Source organism: Sceloporus occidentalis, unplaced genomic scaffold (assembly GCF_023333645.1).
Source record: "Sceloporus occidentalis isolate IW3139 unplaced genomic scaffold, rSceOcc1.0.p SCAF_20, whole genome shotgun sequence".
Taxonomy (NCBI): Eukaryota; Metazoa; Chordata; class Lepidosauria; order Squamata; family Phrynosomatidae; genus Sceloporus; species Sceloporus occidentalis.
Genome location: NW_028317000.1, coordinates 15216818 through 15235757, shown reverse-complemented (window position 1 = coordinate 15235757; position 18940 = coordinate 15216818). Strand labels below are relative to the sequence as shown.

Genomic DNA, 18940 nt, shown 5'->3' with positions numbered 1-18940 from the left:
AGGCTGTCACTCGGGGACCAATGGGAGCGCAGAGGAGCCCCAAGGCCCCGCCTCTAGTTGGAAGGCAGGTCTTTGGAGCCAGAAAAGGAAGGAAGAAAGAAGGACTAGGGGCCAGTGAGTACCATCTCCCCTTGTTTCTGCCTTCCTTCCACAATGGCAGCCTCTTCCTCTCCTCTCTCTCTAGCAGCCTTTCATTCCTTTCTTCTTTCCAGGCAGTGCTTTATTCCCTCTTTCCAGGATCTCTTCCCCCATTTTAACTTAAGCCTCTGAGGTTGCTGAAGGGAGCCTTGGATGTCAACAGGAATATATATATATATATATATATATATATATATATATATACATACACACACACGCACACGCACACACGCACAGTGTGTGTGTGTGTGTGTGTGTATATATATATATATATATATAGTCTATCTACCTATACATCTACTTATCTCTATATATTATATTATATTACATCTATCTATCTATAATGTATATTATATCTATCTATATACAATATAATATAATATATATTATACCTATCTATATAACATATAATATCATACATATTATATCTATCTATCTACTATAATATATTATATCTATCTATATTCGATATAATACATATTCTATGTATCTATCTATAATATAATACATATTATATCCATTTATCTATAATATACTGTATATTATATCTATCTATATGTAATATTATATACACACATACACACACATATATATGTAATATTTTTTGCCCTGTTTGCTTCTTAGTAAGAGTCCAGGCTTGACTTTCCATAAGCCAAGCATTGCCCGCATCCCCATCTTGAGCCAGACCTTCATCTTAAGCCTTTGCCTTTTTGTGTGTCTTGACAGGTGGGAGGTTTTGCCTTCCGGTCCCAGGGCTGCCGCCATGTCGGAGCGGGAGGAGCGCCGCTTTGTGGAGATCCCGCGGGAGTCGGTGCGCCTGATGGCCGAGAGCACCGGCGTGGAGCTGACCGACGAAGTGGCCGCGCTGCTGGCCGAAGATGTCTGCTACCGCCTCCGCGAAGCCACCCAGGTCAGTCAGGGAGGCCTGGCTTCGGACAAAGGCATTCCGGTCACTGGCTTTGTTGCTGTTGTTGTGTGCCTTCAAGTCATTTCCAACTCATGGCGACCCTAAGGGAACCTATCATGGGGTTTTCTTGGCATGGTTCCTCAAAGTGGGTTTGCCATTGCCATCCTCTGAGGGACTACTTTATCCTTAAAAACCCCAAAGGGCGGTGGAGGGGATTGTATTGGAAACCCTCTTGCATGGTCTGAGCCTCAGTTACGTTTGTAGTGCGGACACCTGATGCTGCTCCATCCTTTGCCAGAACTATAACATTGGATAGACTCAGAAAATACCTTGGCAAGACCTGACCTAGAGATACCTGGAGGTCTCTTTCACAGAGTCACCATAAATCAGCTTGACAACCATTAGCAACAAAGAGGGCGGACGTGAGACTTATACTCCATTTCCTCAAAGATTTCAAACTCCTATCCCTCCTAAATTCTGACAGTTTTTTCTCCCTTGGGTGTCTTTCAACATAAGAGAGAGTCATGTCTCTGTGTGTGATTTGTCTTTTCTTGCTTGCATTCAGAACAGTTCCCAGTTCATGAAACACACCAAGCGGCGGAAACTGACGGTGGAAGACTTCAACCGGGCTTTGCGCTGGAGCAACGTGGAGGTGAGTTGCTGGAGACGGAGTGGCAACCCTGCGCAAAGGCCTCTGGCTTCAAAATGGCAGCTATCGACACACAGGGCTGACCGGTGGTGCGTTTTCTGTCCCTTCAGACCGTGTGCGGCTATGGCTCTCAAGACGCCCTCCCTTTCCGAACCCTCAAGGAAGGAGAGCTGTATTTCCAGGAGGACCGGGAGGTCAACTTGGTGGAGCTGGCCTTGGCGACCAACATCCCCAAGGGCTGCGCGGAGACGTCCGTGAGAGGTAGGCCATGCAGGTGGTGACCAGTGGCCCCACGGAGGGAAGGAACCCACTTGTGGGCAAAGCTTGGGTATCGCAATCGAAGGGGAGGACGTTCCATATTTGGGGTGCCACAACCAAAAAGGCTCCCAATGCCTTCCCATGGTTGGGACAGGGATGAGGAGTCTCAAATCTCAGGTTGGGGGTCTATGATCCTAAAATAAGGCAGCAAATAAGCAAGACTGTTCAGCCACTAAGTATGTCCCCTTCTCTTTAGTTCATGTCTCTTACCTGGATGGGAAAGGCAACCTGGAGCCACAAGGGTCTGGTAAGAACTGTTCTCTTCATTCACATAGTCAATGCTAAGCCCTGCGAGGTAGGACAGGCTATAGGACAGGTTTTTGGCTGTTCTTTTACTTGTAAAGTGCCACATACTATCAATAGCCCTTTATTAATTGATGGTGACAATGACAGTGTTTAATCTTGATTCCTCAAAGGCGGGCTGCTCCTTAATCTGTCTCTTCTTAACCCTAATTTGACAGTGAAATACTGGCTCCCAAGGCATTTCAAAGCCAGATTTCTAGGTTCTGCTTTTGCAGTTTATATTATTTTTGGAATATGTTTATCCATTGATAAAATAAATCCATGGACACAGAGGGCCGACTGTCTAAGGGAACCAAGAAATGACAAGACATGCTTGTCCCTTCCCAGTGCCCAGCGCTGTCTCTGCTTTGACGGATGACCTCTTGAAGTATTACCAGCACGTCACCCGGGCGGTTTTGGGAGATGATCCTCAGCTGATGAAGGTGGGTGAGATGAGAGAGACAAGGGTGGGTGGGTCCCCAGCCAATATTAAAGAGGAGAAATGATACTGCCAGGTTTTGGAGAAAGGAAGCAAGTAGGTTCACTGAGATTTGCGGGACTCTGAGAAAAGTCATACCAGTGGTAGGAGCTGGGTCTTTGCCACAAGTTGCAAAATGTGCCCCACTTTCCTCTCTCTGTCCTCCAGTGGTGACTTTCCTGTTCATTTCCTCAGGTTGCCCTTCAGGACTTGCAAACCAACCCAAAGATTGCTGCCCTCCTACCATACTTCGTTTATGTTGTGAGCGGGGTGAGTTGAATATGAAGGGCCTGGCTCTGGCACCTTTTCTCTTTCCTTCTGTGACCCAGTTCATGCTTCCTTTCCAGCCCCATTTCCCACAACATTGGAGGAGGGAGGTTTTTAAAAAGAGAGGGAGAGAAATCCCTGGTGTAGATTCCCAAGTTAAGGAAGACTTCTCTACAGCCTCCTAGCTTAGGGAAGACTGCTCTACCATCCATCTGAGGCAATGTCTTCCCTTTGGGGCTTCTTGGCAGGTCAAGTCCGTGAGCCACGACTTGGAGCAGCTGAACCGCCTTCTGCATGTGGCCAAGAGCCTGATCCAGAACCCCTACTTGTACCTGGGCTCCTACGTCAAGAGCCTCATTGCCAGCGTCATGTACTGCGTGCTGGAGCCCCTGGCCGCCTCCATCAACCCGCTCAATGACCACTGGACCCTGCGGGACTATGCAGCCATGCTCCTGGGACACATCTTCTGGTTCGTGCCCCCCGTCTTTTACTGGTCAGGATGTGCAGAGAAGGGAGTCTTCTGTTCTTCTCTTTCACCCTTTCCACCCTAAATCTTGTCTGGACTGATGCTTAAAGCTTCCTGCTTAAACATATTGCAAGAGGGCATCCCTCAATCTCAGGTTTTGGCCCTGCAGATAGTCCTGACCCAGCAACCCAAACTGGGGCCACTGGTTATCCACTGGTTTGAACAAGAATGCCAGATTAGGTGGGGCTTTAGTCAGATCCAACATGGCTGCTCTTATATTCCTCTTGCATTGTTTAAAGAGAATCCTTTGCTGTTGTGAACTGGATTGCAACCTCCTTGGTGCAAGGACCTGTCTGTCTTTTTCTTCCATTGTGAACTGAGATCCACATGATGAATAATAGTAACGGTTTGCTTTCTCAGGACTCACGGTGACCTGGTCAGTGGACTCTACCACCACATTCTGCTGTCGCTTCAGAAGGTGCTGGCTGACCCCGTCCGGCCTCTCTGTTCCCACTATGGGGCCGTGGTGGGGCTCCACGCCTTGGGATGGAAGGTGAGTTGCTCCTTGAGACTGGTGGTCCTCTTGGCCTTCTTGCTGGCTTGGAAAATGGCTGACTGGTCCCTCTGCTTCTCCATATCTCCCTTTCAGGCGGTGGAACGGGTCCTCTACCCTCACCTCTCCACTTACTGGTCTAACCTCCAGGCCGTACTAGATGACTACTCCGTGTCCAACGCTCAGGTCAAAGCTGATGGCCACAAGGTGTACGGGGCCATTTTGGTGAGTCTTCCCAGGATAGACTTTAACCTCTGGAATGGAGCTGCTGTGAGAAATGACTGAGGGAGCTAGGTAGATTCAGCTTGGAGAAGAGAAGACGGAGAGGGGACATGATAGAACCAACTTTAAATGTCTGTTGTCATAAACAATGGTGGGGGGAGTAATATTTAAGCTCTCTTAATGATCAATGGGTCTTTTTTCTTTTAAAGTAACTTTCCAATCTCTGCTGGCTAGAGACAACAAACCCCTGTTCCCTCTCTGCTGTTCCAGGTGGCAGTGGAGCGACTCCTGAAGATGAAGGCTCAGTTCATTTTGGTGCCAACCCAAGCAGAGGGTACCAACGGGGATGGACGCACCCGGGAGGGCAGCCCTTGGCTCAGCCCCCTCCAGGACCCTCAGGTGGAGTTCGGATTTGGCATTGCCAGCCACCTTTTGCAACTGGGCAGCGGCGGTGGGCCACAAGCAGGCATGGGCATCTCTGCTAACCCGCCTGAAATCTCCGTGAATGAGATTTACCAGGAACTCTACTACTTCTTCGGGGATAGTTTGGCCACCCGTTTTGGGACGGGATCGGGGCTGTGCCCACCAGAACCCCTGCCAGCCTGCACTCCCAAGGTGCCTGATGCTAAGAAAGAGCCAACGGCCTTCGGGACCGGAGACGCAGTGCGCAAGATGCCCCAGCTGACCGCCAATGCCACGGTGAGCCCTCGAGATGAGGAGAGTCCCCGGGCTGAGTTCTCAGGTGGGCGCCCATCTTTGCACCGCTCGGCCAACCTTGCCCGCTCTCGTAGCGCCTCCCGCCAACAAGGACACCGACTGGGCATCCGGGATGTCTTCCAGAAGTGCCGCTTCAGCCCCCAAGGGGCACCACGTTTCAGCTTCGTCATTGCTGGGCGGCAGGTAGAGAGGCGATGCCAGGGCCGCCTCTTCCAGACCTGTTTCCTCCAGCACCATGGGCCCAGCCCTGTCTCCCGCTATGCCCAGAAGCTGCCCATGATCGGCCGGACCGCCAAGCCAGTCAAGAAGTGGGCACACTCTGAGTATTCACTCTACTTGCCACTCTGAAGAGAGATAGACTATCTGCGCATATGTGTGTTTCTACACTTCTCTTGATTAGCGTCAACTGAGCCGGAATCTGTTCTGGGTTCCAATCCACACTTGCTCTTCAGGTGTTTAGTTTTGCCTGAGATTTTGGTGTGCATTGACTATGGTGGCGCCAGAGCTATTTCTGGATAACGTTGTTTGTGGCTGAAATTTTGGATTGCTCCGCTGAAGTTCAGGAGTGGGTCTGCCCCACTGATGTGGAAGACATTGCCCTCGACCGTGAGAATCTGCCCCTCTTGGTCCTTAAATCAATTTGGAGAATGAAAGTGGTGGCCATCTTGTAGTGATCTGTAGTTTTATCCTGGAGGATTTGGGTCCCTTGCTGTCTCAACTCACATTTCCTTCCAGATTAGGATTATTATGACATTTTCCATCTCTGGAGGACTGGATGGGGGTCTTTGAGGGCCTCAGAAGTGCCAGCCAGGGGTCTGGTGCAAGGCCCACAATTTGCCACATAGGACCTGTGGAGGACCCCTGGGAAGTCCCAGAGATTTATAGGGAAAGGAGACCAGAGAGATGGAAGTTTTGCCCTGAACATTCCTGATGCCTGATGACTCTAACTTTTGGAGGGGGAAAGAGTTCCCAGAATCCCCCAACCAGTATAGGCACAAGGGATTCTGGGACTGTTAGTCTTTAAAAGGCCACTTTCTGAAGCTCTGAGTTTGAGACACTTTTCAGGTAATCTAGTCCTTGTAAGCATTGTAATGAGCATCCCTATAGTGGGAATGTTCAGTGCTTAATCTCTGGACTTTAATAGAGAAGAATTTAAGCACTAAGGGGACACTGTGCAGATGATGACCACCATTGGCACCAGGATTCGAACACAGGACAAAGTGGGGAGGTGTGTGGGGTGGGATTTTTCACTGACTACCAACTGCCACAGGGGACAAAACTGCTCCAGATTTATAAATCACGCTTGAAGATTGTCTCTGAACTTGGGAGTAACACATTATCTACACTTCAGTGTTTTGTGGGAAGTGATAACACAAGAATGTTATTTTAAAAAATTGATCATGTTACATTTTGGGATGTTTGGGGGTTGTTGTTTTGTTTTTTTAAGAGTAAGGAACATTGTTTATTTGTTGTTCCAAAGGGTTGCTTTATTGACTGAGGGACTGGGAGCCACTTTTGTATTTCCAAGTTTATTTAAATAAAGAGGAACTAAAAGGCAACTGTGCAACTCTTTTCATAACAAGCGGCAACAAGTGATATTAGGTTATTTGGGGGAAAAGTAAGATGACAGTGGCCAGTTTCTGTGGTGTTTCTTCTTATATATCAGTAAAGTGGTATATCCCTTGTTTAAGAAAAGCCTGCAAAAAAGCCATGGGTTTGCCATAAGTCAACAGCAACAGGTGACTTGAAGGGATATAGACACAGATACCTTAAAGGCACCATCAGATCTCTCTTCTTTGCACGTTCTTTGACATTGCTTTGCTCTGCTTCATCCTTTAGATCCTTTGCTATATGCCCCTATGTTTTACCCTCGACTTATGCCCGGGTCTTATCAAAATCCATAATTTTGGGCCCCCAAAACTTGCCCTCGATTTATACATGAGGTTGACTTATAGTCGAGTATATACGGTATGCAAAGCCAGGAAAATACACACACACACACAGAGTATATCCCTGTCTTTGGGCAGGAGGCAGCCCCATTGGAGTGGGAGGCGCAGAGGCGTCCCCAAGGCGCCCCCGTGTGGCCCTGAGGCGGGAGTGCCAGGGCTGCGCTGGCCATGGCTGGGTCTGGGCTGGAGCTGGTGGGGCTGGCCCTCCACGCCGCCTCCTTCCTCTGCGGGGTCATCTGCGCCTCTGCCCTGGCCGTCACCCAGGTAAGGAACCCTCTGCAGGGAGGGGAGGGAGGGAAGGGCCTCTGAGCATGTGCAAGAACCGAGGCTTTCCTCTAAGACCACAGCCTCTGAGCATCTGCAGAGCAACCAGGGGTTCCCCCTCTTCCTTTGAGCCTGCAGACTCTGAGCACATGCAGAGAGCCTAAGGCTTTCCTTTGCTTCTTTGGGACAGCAGACTGTAAGCATATGCAGTGCTTCCAGGGCTTCCTCTTCCTCCTTTTAAGCAGCAGCCACCTCTGAGCACATGCAGAGTGCCAGGGCTTTCCTCTCCTGCTTTGAGTGCAGAGTCCCCAGGCCTTTCCCTTGCTTCTTTGGGACAGCAGACTTTGAGCGTATGCAGAGTGCCCCGGGTTTCCCTCTCTTCCTTTGAGCCCTCAGCCTCTGAGCATATATCCATCTCTTGGTTGAATGACAGATTTTCTCCAAGGCTGCTCACTCCTTGGAGAAGGTGCTTCTGGGCATGTACAGAACGCCCAGGGCTCACTTCTGCTTGGGAGGTGGATTTCTTAAGCTCTGGAACGCACTATCCCTTGATCATGTGCAAAGAGTGGAGGGCTGACTTACTCCCTGATACTTATCCTGATAGCCTCCTGGTTGATTCCCTTCCCCTGGGCATGTGCAAAGTACCTAGGATGCCTGTTACTAAGGAGCAGCTTCCTCTCCAGAAATGCAGAGCTTAAGCTTTGCAGTGCAGAAGCTGTAAAAGAGGGTGTTCCTGAGCATGTGCAGAGTATACATTTAGGATGTAATTTTTTAGAGCTCTGAATGGTGTGCTCTTGGGTGCCTCTGAGCATGTGCAAAGTGCCCAGAGCTAACTATGTGGAGTGACCCTATCCCTCCATTCAAAAAGGGAGGAGGACACCTCCAATCCTCTGGGCATGTTGCAAAATGCACAGAATATACCCAGAATTCTGGGAGTTGTAGTCCCAAAAGATAACCTTTTCCAAAACTCTGGGTTGGAATATGCAAAGACTGGTTTGGAAAAGCCCTGCTTGGTGTCTCCAGTCCTCACTTTCCTCTTTTCATAAACGTTTCATTGATTTTTGTTTCCTCTCTTCAGTTTCCCTTTGGGTCATCTGCCACGTCATGTGAGTCCAAGGCGCATAATGCTCCTCAGCTGAGCATTCCCAGGGAAAGGGTTTTTGGCTGGACTCCAGCAGCTGGCCTTTCCTTCTCCTTCTAGGAGCCATCCACCAAAACTTCTGCAAAAAAACGCTCTCGCCTGAAGGCAGCCTCTGTGCATCATGCGCTTCAGTGCGCACTGCCCCATAGACCTTGCCTGGATCATGAGTGTGCTTTTGGTAGCGCTTTTTTGGCAGTTAAAAGTGGCGTCAAACTGCTTTATTTCTGCAATGTGCAATGCACCCTGTTTCGGCATGGTCAAAAGGAATTGGACTGAAGGAGGGGGGGTCTCTTAGGGATATAAATCCCTAAAATAAAATGAAAGAAATGAAATCTTCTCCCTTTCTTTTCTCTTCCAGGGTGAGTTTGGGGGCCGGTGCATCCTCTACGGTTCGGTGGTCAACAACGGGACCCTCGTCTTAAGTGCCACCAGCCCAGCCTCCCTCTGCAACTTCGTCTCAACCGTCTCCATCCTGACCGCCATCTTGTCCTTTGTGGCCCTGCTCCGGGGCATCTATCGCTCCTGCTTTGGCGACGGACACCCACCGTAAGTGGGGACGCTGGGGGTGGACTTTTGGTGGGCTTGCTGGATTGATCCTCCCTGATGGTGTCCATCTTCTGTCTGCCTTGCAGGGATGGCGTGTGGGTCAAAGGCTCCTTGTCCGTCTCGGCCGTTGTCCTCTTCTTCTTGATGGTCTCGGCGTGCATCCTCCGAGTTGGCATGGACGCCTTCTGCGCCTCCATCCACCAAGCCGTAGCCGCCATCAGGCAAGTTCAGATCCCAATTTGTAGACAGCAAAGTCAAGTTGTTTTAGATATCATCACCATCTTCTGCTCATTATTATTATCATTGGCCGTTTTCTGCACCAGCTCCATGGTTCCCAAACTCTGGTGCTTCAAATATCAGAAGCCTTAGCTAGCTGGCAAACAGTCAGGGATTTTGGGAACTGAAATCCAAAAGAACTGGAGGGCCAAAGGTTGGGAACGACTGAGCTATATGGTGCCAGTTTGGGATTGCCTCAAACCCAGCTTGTCAAAAATCTTGAGACACTTGTCCTTTAGGAAGTCAAGCTGCTGGGAACAAAATCCATCCATGCAGTTGATTTATATATCTCCTGTCTTGGCCCTGGTCTTCCTCCTTTCCCCATTTTCCTAGCATTTGGGGTTTCAATGGCTAATGGCTCAGTCTTTCCCCCTTTTTCCATTCCTGTGTAGCTGTCAAGAAGCTCAGCACCAGCCCTGGGTCTCTCCTTACCACGGCGAAAGATTTTACGACAACCTCTACACTGCGGAGGTACGTGGCGGTTTCCTCGACATTGGCTGACTCCATGAAACCCTTCCCTTCCATCTTCCCAAGTTTAATTTTACTGCAAAACTCTTGTAAAAATGTCAAAAATGGGTTTTAAAAATTGCTCTAGTGGCTCAGTCTTGACCCCCGAGAGTCTTGGATTTGCATGTGTGTGTTTTATGCTGTGGGGGATTCTGGGAATTTAAGCCATGTTGCTAAGTTAAACCTCCTTGCATCTTCACCAATTCCCTTCCCTTTCGTCTCCAGGCAGCCGCTTGGGTCAATTTCTTCTTCTGGTGCCTGATGTCGGTGATGGTCTTCATGGAGTGGTTCAGCAAAGCCCCATCTGGACCGCTCCGGGGCAGTGGCCTGTCACGGACTGAAGAGACGGACCCCATCTTTGGAGCAGGACCTCTCAGACCTTGACAATGAGGCCACCAAGATGGTGGTGGATGGTCATCATCACTCCTTGGAAGTCCTTTCCGTATTACCTCCCGTTCTCCCCTGTAAGAGGACAGCTTTCTCTCTCTCTCAGGAAATGGCTGCCTCTCTGTATCAAGAGGGCAAAAGCTTTCCAAGGGAGCCTCCATCAATGTCTGAGACTCCAATGCTTTCTATAACAAAACGGTGGGACTGTGAAGACTGCTGGTAACTCCTCTCCAGACCCCCCCCCCCAGCCAGACCCCAAAATTACCAATTTTCACCAGAAAAGGACCCCTTGCACACAAGTATCAAGGTTGTAATGATGGTTATTTTTTAGTGTGCAGCTGGACCAAAAAATAAGCAGTTGGAGGAAAAAACAGTGCAGTTGGGAAAATGAAGAATGTTAGGGTTGCAACCCATCAACCCTTTAGCATGGGACATGCACCAGAACCACACAAGCCCTATGATTATGCAGCATTGTGCAATGCATGGCAAGGACTGCAGTGTGCAACACACAGTCGCAACGCACAGCATCCAAACTGGAGTGTGCAGTGCACAATGGCAATGTGCCGTGCATAAACATATAATGTTCAATGTATTCTGCTGTTCTCGGGGGAAAAAAGATTGGCTACATATGGGGAATTATTTGCCTTTTATGCATAACATGAATTAGACACATATTTTTCACTAACAAGGTGGCAGGCTAGGTTTCTTACATTCTTATAACGCATTCAGACAACTGGGCCCTTAACCTACAAATTCAGTGCTCTGTTTCAAAAAATAAACACAATTGGTTTCTTCATTAATGGCAGTCCTACCTCCTTTTCACTTCCATTGTTGGGAAGATGACTCCTTGCTTGTATTTTAGGGTGTTACGCATCAGTTGCGCAATGCCAGTTTGTTAGTGAGTTGAGAGGTTGCAATCTAATCTGTAGAAGGTGCAGCGCCTTCAGCCAGTAAGCATGTTCTAGCCCCAGACTTGAGCAGAGATAACAGGAGAGGGATGAAGGATGGCAGTCTTAAGGGCCAATATTCTCCTCTGGCAAAGATGTAGGGGGTTTGGGAAGCCTCCTCCGCCACATCCAGAGCCCAAAGTGCTTCCTGAGGGCCAGTGGAAAGTAACTTCAGGTGATGAGAGAGGCCTGGGAAAGGAGACTCAGGTGCTATGATGTGGTCTTGTCCCTTTTCGATAGCCTTCCCTTCCCAAAGAACAACAGGGCCACCTGGCAAAAACGCAGCCACTAATGAACACTTTTGCAATAATCAGTGCCAGGGCAGTGGTAGTGCCAATGCGAGCCCATGGGCCATGATACTCTGCAGAAGAGGAAAAGGAAGAAGACAGGTCAATGCGAGGGGAAAGGATTCCTCTTCCAAGGGAGCAGGGGCATCATTAGGGGCTGCAGGGGTCTGGACTGCACCAGGTGAGACCCCAGAGATGGGCTGTACCCACGGTGGGGCTGGTTTGGCTGCTGGGTGAGTGAGAAATGCCATTGGCTCCCTTTCTTGGAGGCCACAGCACTGGCTACCATCAGCTGCCCCCTTGACAAAGTCCGCTGCCCCAAGCAAGGCTGGGAATTGAGGGGTCCGTGGGACACCTGTAACCCCTGGAGGTCGGGAGGATTTTGGGAGCGGTAGTCCAACCATACTGTCCCAAGCTCTGGACAAAAGGCAAGGATTTCAATGAAGGGGTGCAGAAAGGAAAAAGGGGGAATATGGGGAGGTTAAACTCACCTGTGATAGAATTTGGCATTTCTGGGAGGTCCATTTGAGGGTAGAAAGGCAAGGCAGGAGAGCGGATCAGGAGGGGAAAAACAGAAACAAACATTAAGTCCTGGGATTCCTTTCTTTTTCTGAGAAATCCGTGGGCACAGCAAATTCTTGCTCGCAGCCACCCCTGTTATTCAAAAAGGGCTGGACATGCTTTTGCAAGAGTATTCAGAATATCCTCTCCTCCCTAAAAGATCTCATGGGGGGAAAGTATTCTAGTCCTCAATATTGCCCACATGGAGAAATGCTTAGTGATGTCTCAAAGAAATGGACATGATGCAGATGGAGGTATCCAGTGGTTTGGGGAGTCATCCTTTAACCCTCCCCTCGATGTGCTGAAGCTTCATGTTATGGTACTGTTTAATTTCTGTAATTTACATCAAGGGCATGGTTTTCATGACTAGACTTACATCTCTATTCCATAAACCACCAGAATGAGTTAACCCTGCATTGAAGAAAATTAAAGAGCTTTACATTCCTAGGCTATTTCTTTTTAAAGGAGAGGGAAACTTACTACAAATTTCCTTCACGGACTCCGTCCTGAATGCTGTGCTCACAGGGCTCTTGGCCATGCAAGTGATGCTCAGGTTGCTCTCCTCTAAGTTGTTTCCAATATAAAAGTTTCTCCCAGGATCTTCCCTCTGGTTGCCCAAGGCCATGGCAAACCTCACGCTGTCTTCCCATGGCTCTGCAGAGCAATTCAGCCACCAAGTGCCATTCCCAGTCTCTTTACACTGGATGCTCAGGTCAGCATCCGACAAACGTTCTACAACAGAAAGTGGGGAAAGGATGAGATGCAAAAGAATGGGAAATGGTGTGAAAAAAGCAAAGGAGGAGGATTGCAAATACACACAGAACTGCTGAATCAAAACATTCCAGTGCCCTTTGATGCAAAGGATGTGGCTCTTATTTCACCATCTCTCACCTTCCAATTGTTAGGACTATCCCTGGTTTGGGAGAGATTCATTGCTAATGAATCCCCTGCTTCAATCCACTTCAATTGCTCCAAATGGAATTGAAAGTCCAAAATGAAGAGAAGCGTCTTACTGCAAGCTACAGTCATCTCAAGTACAGCCAAGATGGTGGCGGGAACAACCCAGAGTCTTATGGTAGCTTAAAGGTTCACACACTTTCCCTGGCATCACCTTAAGAGTTCCCAAAAGGTTTTGCCAAATTAATTTTGGCCACAAGTTTGGTTACTTTTGATGGAACAGCTTAACTCTTCTCTTGCATGGATGGCATTTGCCAAAGGAGCACAAAGAGGGACTCAGGAACATCATTTTTTGCAAAAAGACACCAAAGTGCATCCCTTTGGGAGCCACCAAAACTGAATACTATTCAGTGGGATTGCACTTTGATTTTTAAGATTCTCAAATAAATAAATAAATAAATAAATAAATAAATTGTATATTGCCAGCTGTATGTTATTTCCTGAGAGTTTTTCCAAAATGAAATTGGGAGATGCCAAAAGATGGGTGGGTCGGTGGGCGACAGTTCAAATCCATGCCGTTTAAGACACTCACTCCTGGGAGATGGAGGAAGACCCTCCACTCCATGCAACAACTGTGACGAAATGGTTAAAACTACCTACTGGGCACATGGAGCCCTATTATGGTTAAATAGTCATTATTATTGTTGTTGTTGTTAAACGTTCTTGGCTTTCCCTCAGCTATATCTAAGCTGCGTGTTATGTATCAGAGCCATCTTCCTGGAGATTTCGGACTCCTTCGATGCAAGGCTAGCCATTTGGAAGAAAGAAACACGTTTTATCTAACGCCTTCCAGGGAAAAAAGACAGAGAGAGAGACCCAGACGTAATGCAATGGCTGAAGTACTCACTGTACACATGAAGGTCAAAGAACAAAAGTAATGGTTCTTCCTGGCCACGTAGTTGTATTTGGGCTTGGTATGTTCCAGAGTCATCTTGGTTCAGGTTTTTGACTTGCAGCCCCTTGCAGTCTCTGGAGACGTTCAGCCGCCCTTCCAAGTCTGAGTAGAATATGTTGGTTGCACAGTTTTCCTGTGGCTTCAAAACGGCAACAGCTCTTGGAACACCATTTCTCTGAATTTTCAGCCAGGTAATTGTTGTAAATCGTCCAGGGATCTCCATCTGGAAAGTGACCGACTCCCCCAGAGCCCCAATTACTTCTTCTGCCTTTTCTGCCCTGGAGGATCCTGGAAGGTCTGGAAGAGAAGAGAGGTAATGGTTTGTATAATAATGATTTCTTCAGCTTTACTCTAATTTTTGATATTAGCCTCTCATGGTCTGTGCCACACTGGTCTTCTTTCTTCAAAGGGAATGGAGCATTTCCATCTTCCTAACCCTAGCCCTATGCGCTTTCTATCCTGGCCCATCCAAGGGGTCCATTCCAGAGCCATGGACTCCCTGAAAAACCAGCCAAGTGTCCAGGAGAATGAGAGGAATGGTCCTCTGCACTCCAGGACCTCATTTCTCTCCTTCCTTCCTGGATTTCAAGAGCCCAAATTTAGCCACAACAGAGGAATCCCAAAAAAGAGGGAACCAAAGGACTGGGACTTAGCTCTTTGAAGTTTTCTACCGCCAACAAAGGTAAAATTCTTTCACTGGGCTACAATTTGGGACTCTAATTTGGCAACTTTGGCCCATCTGATGTAACCTGCTTTCCCTATTACTTCTTTGCAAAACCTACCCAGCAGAAGAGACAGGAGCAGAAGAGTCCAGTGCAGCCGCTTCATGGCTTATCTTTTCGGTCCTTGGTTTGTACCTTGACTTTGGAACTAGTCTCCAGCAAAGCACTCTCTGGAAACCACATCCTTCCTCCTTTATAGCGTGACGTATAATAAATTCAGAAAGTACCCCACCTCCAGCGTAGGGTGTGATAAAAGGCTACATTTTCGGTTTTAAATGAAATAGCACCAGGTTCCTCTTTTTTTAGTTTCCAAAACCCAAACTCAAATGCACGGAGCTTGAGGCCTGCTTGGTCCAAAAGGGTTGCAAAACCCTATCCCTGTTGATGCTTTTCATTGCTTTTTGTTATTCCCTGCCCCCAAAACAAATAAATTAAAGCTGCAAATGTTTTAATGACAGACCAGTTAACTTTAAAATTGCATTCTATTCCTAACCCTTTTCATTGCAAACTTCCATGTCAAGAAGGCAAAACTTTCCAAAGGAGCCTCTCAATGTCTCCAGTGCTTTCTATGACAAAATGGTGGGACTCTGAGGATTGTTGGTAACTCATTGCCTGCCTCCGCTTCACATCCCCAACTACTAGCCCCCTTCCCCAATTTTCACCAGAAAAGGGCCTCTTTCATACAAGCATCAAGGGTTTTTTTAGGGTGCAGTTGGAGAAAATAATGGGCACTTGGAGAGGGAAATGGCGCAGTCGGAAAATGGAGAATGTGTAGTTGGGAGAATGGAAGAGAAACAGGAGAAGTTAGGGTTGCAACCCAACAATCCCTCTGCATAGAGTAAATAGCAAATCACACCAATACCACACATCTTCCTACCTGGCATTGTGGCAATTGGGCAACACAGCAAGGATTGCAAATGTGCAATTCACAATGTGCAAACTGGAACATGCAGTGCACAACTGCAGCATGCAGCGTATGAACACATATAAGGTTCAATGTATTCTGCTGCTGCCAGCAGGAAAAAAGGGAATTATTTGCCCTTCATGCATGACATGAGTTACACATGTGGTTGTTGCTAGGCTTCTTTCACTCTAATAATAATAATAATAATAATAGTAATAATAATAGCAGCTTTATTTTTAGCCTGCCTTTCCTGGGATCAAGGCGGGTCACAAAATCCAAAAACACAATACAATCAATATACAACAAAATTAAAATACAAAAAATACAAAATCTCACAATACCTTACAACAGTTAAAATCCAGCTAAAAAGTTTTCCAACTAGCACAAAACTGCAAAAACAATGAGGAGAGAGAAGGGGGCAACATGGGATGTTAGGGGTAAGCCTGCTGGAACAAATAAGTTTTAAGCCCCTTTTTGAAGTGTTGCAGGGAGGTGGCTGAGCGGAGCTCGTCCGGAAGCGAGTTCCAGAGGATGGGGCCCGAGATAGAAAAGGCCCTCTGAGTGGTGGTAGAATATCTTGCCTCTGGGACACGTAACAATTGCTTCCCAGCAGATCTGAGTGTGCGGGGCGGAATGTATGGGGAGAGGCGGTCCTCCAAGTACCCTGGGCCCAAGCCATTTAGGGCTTTATAGGTCATAACCAACACCTTGTCTTGCGCCCGGAAGCGAATAGGCAGCCAATGGAGATCTTTCAGAATTGGTGTTATGTGACTGGTCCTGGAAGAGCCAGTGACCAGTCTCCCTGCCATGTTTTTAACCAACTGAAGCTTCCAGGTTTGGTACAAGGGTTGCCCCATGTAGAGCGCGTTACAGAAGTCCAAACGAGAGGTTACCAGAGCATGTACCACCGTTTCAAGGTCCTCCCGGCCCAGGAAGGGTCGCAGCTGGCGTATCAGCCTAAGCTGATAACAAGTGCTCCTGACTGTCACATCCACCTGAGATGTGAGATGGAGCGATGAGTCCAGGAGCACCCCCAGACTGCGAACAGAGTCCTTCAGGGGAAGTGTGACCCCGTTCAGGACAGGTGGACAAACCTCCAAACCTGGACCTGGGGAACCTATCACAAGCACTTCCGTTTTCTCTGGATTCAGGCTGAGTCTGTTTTCCCTCATCAAGCCCATTACTGACTCCAGACAGGCATCCAGAGGAGAGATGCCATCCCTGGTCACTGCTTCAGCCGGAGGCACAGAGAAACATATTTGGGTGTCATCAGCGTACTGATAACCCCGCGCCCCGTGTCTCCGGATGATCTCTCCCAGCGGTTTCATGTAAATGTTGAATAGTATGGGGGACAGAATGGCTCCTTGAGGGACACCAGATGTAAGCGCCCTCTTATCGGAGCGCACGTCCCCCAGCTGCACCATCTGGGACCGACCTGAGAGCTAGGACCGGAACCACTGGAGCGCAGTGCCCCCGATGCCCAACTCTCTCAGGCGTCCCAGAAGGATACCATGGTCGATGGTATCGAAAGCCGCTGAGATGTCTAAGAGCACTAACAGGGACATGCTACCCCTGTCCATGCCCAGACGGAGGTCATCGACCAGGGAGACCATGGCAGTCTCAACCCCGTAGCCTGCCTGGAAGCTGGTTTGAAATGGGTCTAGAAAATCAGTATCATCCAAGATCGATTGAAGCTGGATGGCAACTGCCCTCTCCATCACCTTCCCTAGAAATGGCAATAGCGATACCAGCCGATAATTATTATGCATCAGAGGGTCAAGGGAGGGCTTCTTTAACAATGGTTTTACGATAGCTGTTTTCAAATTAGATGGAAATTGCCCATCCCTGAATGATGTACAGTGGTACCCCGGGTTACGAAATTAATTCGTTCCGCCGCCGCTTTCGTAACCCGGAAACTTTCGCTAGCCGAAAAGCCCATAGGCGCTAATAGCGAAAGCCGCGATTTCGTGCGAAATCGCGCCGAAAAGCACCAAAAATTTTCTTCGTAACCCGGAATAACCTTCGTAACCCGGAACTATTTAATTGAATGGATTTTTTTCGTAACCCGGAAATTTCGTAAGGCGCCGCATTCGTATCCCGGGGTACCACTGTATTTATTATTCGGTGCAACAAGGTAGTTACCACCGATGATGCTGCGATGTCCTTCCTATTAACCAGCCTTTTTAGGATTAGCACCAAAAAAAAGGCACAAAAGAGACACAAAAGAAAAAACTTGTGTGCTCCAAGTTGTTGTGTGCTCCAGGTTGTGTGCAAAGCTATCACAGGGCTTTCTTTATAGGTTTCTTCACTACACCACACAATGCCATATGGGGCCATTCCTTTCCCTTTTCTGTTTATCTTCATTTCAATGACTTACTAAAAATTATAATAAATTTGCCTTTATATTGAGAACAAATAGCCATATTCCGTTGCCACACAGACACTTTCAACCCAAATTGAATAGCATGGCGCCTTGGTGTGAGGTAATTCAGAACCTCCAGCTTTTCACATTTCCACAATACACTTTGCATTTATTACTACCTCAGATTTTGTTCTCTTTAGCTAAACAATTCCCCAATCTGGTTCCCTTTGCCATCTCTGTGCTACAGAATTCAAATACATTTAGTGAATTTATTGCATTTCTCCAATCTTGGCACAATGGCCTCAGACTTTTCATGACATGAGGCGTTTTTTGCCTCAGCTTTTGGGCTTTTACAATTGGCAGCTATTTATTTTGCTGTTGTTTTGTTCTTTTTGAGAATAACAATCACAAAACATAGTTATTCTCTGTTTACTTCTAGGGATGGGGAGAGAGAAAAATGTGCTTTGGGGACCATTATTATTATTATTATTATAGCCTTATCATTATTTTTTACTTCACACTTTGAATAAAAGGGGTTCATTTTCTGAGGTAAATTTTGGCACACACACCATTTGCAATCCTTCCCCCCACCTTTTTTGTATGCTATTAATTGTACTGTTGTCATGTTGTGAGCCACACTGAGTCCCAGGGGCTTTAGCCCTCTCTGCCAAAGACTGCTGTTGCCTCACCAAACTACAAATCCCAGGATTCCCTAGGATATGGAGCAAGGGCAGTTAAAGTGCTGTGAAACTGCATTATTTCTACAGTGTAGATACACCATGGATTGTGATTTTAGTTAGTCAATAGTTATGTAAATTCAATTTATCCCATAGGTCTACTCTAATTGGGCCTCATTAGAGTAGACTGATTAGAGATTAATTAATTAATTTAATTGGAGCCTAATTGGTCAGGCCATAACTGACCTTTTGGAAAAAAGCAACAGGTTTATAAGAATAAGATTTTATTTCTCAGAGTCACTTAATGGAAATATTTCTATGCCCCTCTTCAGAGGAAAACAATTTGAAAATCAATAACCCTAAAGGGATGTCAGCAAAGAAAGCTTATGCCCTTGCTGGACTTTTCAAAAACCCTGCATTTATTGCATTTTCCCAGTCTCAGTGCAATGGCCTCAGACTTTTCGTGAGGCGTTTTTTGCCTCAGGTTTTGGCCTTTTGCAATAGGCAGCTATTTACTTTGCTGTTGTTTTCTTCTTTGTGAGAATAACAATAGCTATATAT

General features: G+C 47.4%; 3 protein-coding genes across 4 annotated transcripts; 2 read left to right on the top strand and 1 right to left on the bottom strand.

The window, feature by feature from the left end:
• Positions 1-35: 35 nt before the first annotated feature.
• Positions 36-6556, top strand: TAF6L (TATA-box binding protein associated factor 6 like). The gene is made up of 11 exons (XM_089483501.1): positions 36-114; positions 865-1048; positions 1611-1697; positions 1805-1955; positions 2209-2259; positions 2643-2737; positions 2968-3042; positions 3288-3508; positions 3926-4058; positions 4155-4283; positions 4551-6556. The coding sequence occupies exons 2-11, from the start codon at positions 902-904 to the stop codon at positions 5343-5345; spliced, it is 1884 nt and encodes a 627-aa protein (XP_089339627.1). The 5' UTR covers positions 36-114; positions 865-901; the 3' UTR covers positions 5346-6556.
• Positions 6557-7114: 558 nt separating this feature from the next.
• Positions 7115-10606, top strand: TMEM179B (transmembrane protein 179B). Its single transcript, XM_089483367.1, has 5 exons — positions 7115-7210; positions 8710-8897; positions 8984-9118; positions 9566-9644; positions 9906-10606. The coding sequence occupies exons 1-5, from the start codon at positions 7115-7117 to the stop codon at positions 10062-10064; spliced, it is 657 nt and encodes a 218-aa protein (XP_089339493.1). The 3' UTR covers positions 10065-10606.
• A 90-nt stretch (positions 10607-10696) lies between these two features.
• LOC149302173 (SLAM family member 9-like) lies at positions 10697-16458 on the bottom strand. 2 transcript variants are annotated; one of them, XM_089483364.1, is made up of 6 exons: positions 16435-16458; positions 14497-14847; positions 13667-14011; positions 12343-12594; positions 11793-11813; positions 10697-11375 (listed from the first exon to the last, which is right to left on the bottom strand). In XM_089483364.1, exons 2-6 carry the CDS (start codon positions 14540-14542, stop codon positions 11218-11220), a joined length of 822 nt encoding a protein of 273 aa, XP_089339490.1. In that variant the 5' UTR covers positions 14543-14847; positions 16435-16458; the 3' UTR covers positions 10697-11217. The 2 variants fall into 2 exon arrangements, with proteins under 2 accessions (XP_089339490.1, XP_089339489.1); XM_089483363.1 differs by lacking the exon at positions 16435-16458 and having other exon boundaries at positions 14497-15514.
• Between the last annotated feature and the right edge of the window lie 2482 nt (positions 16459-18940).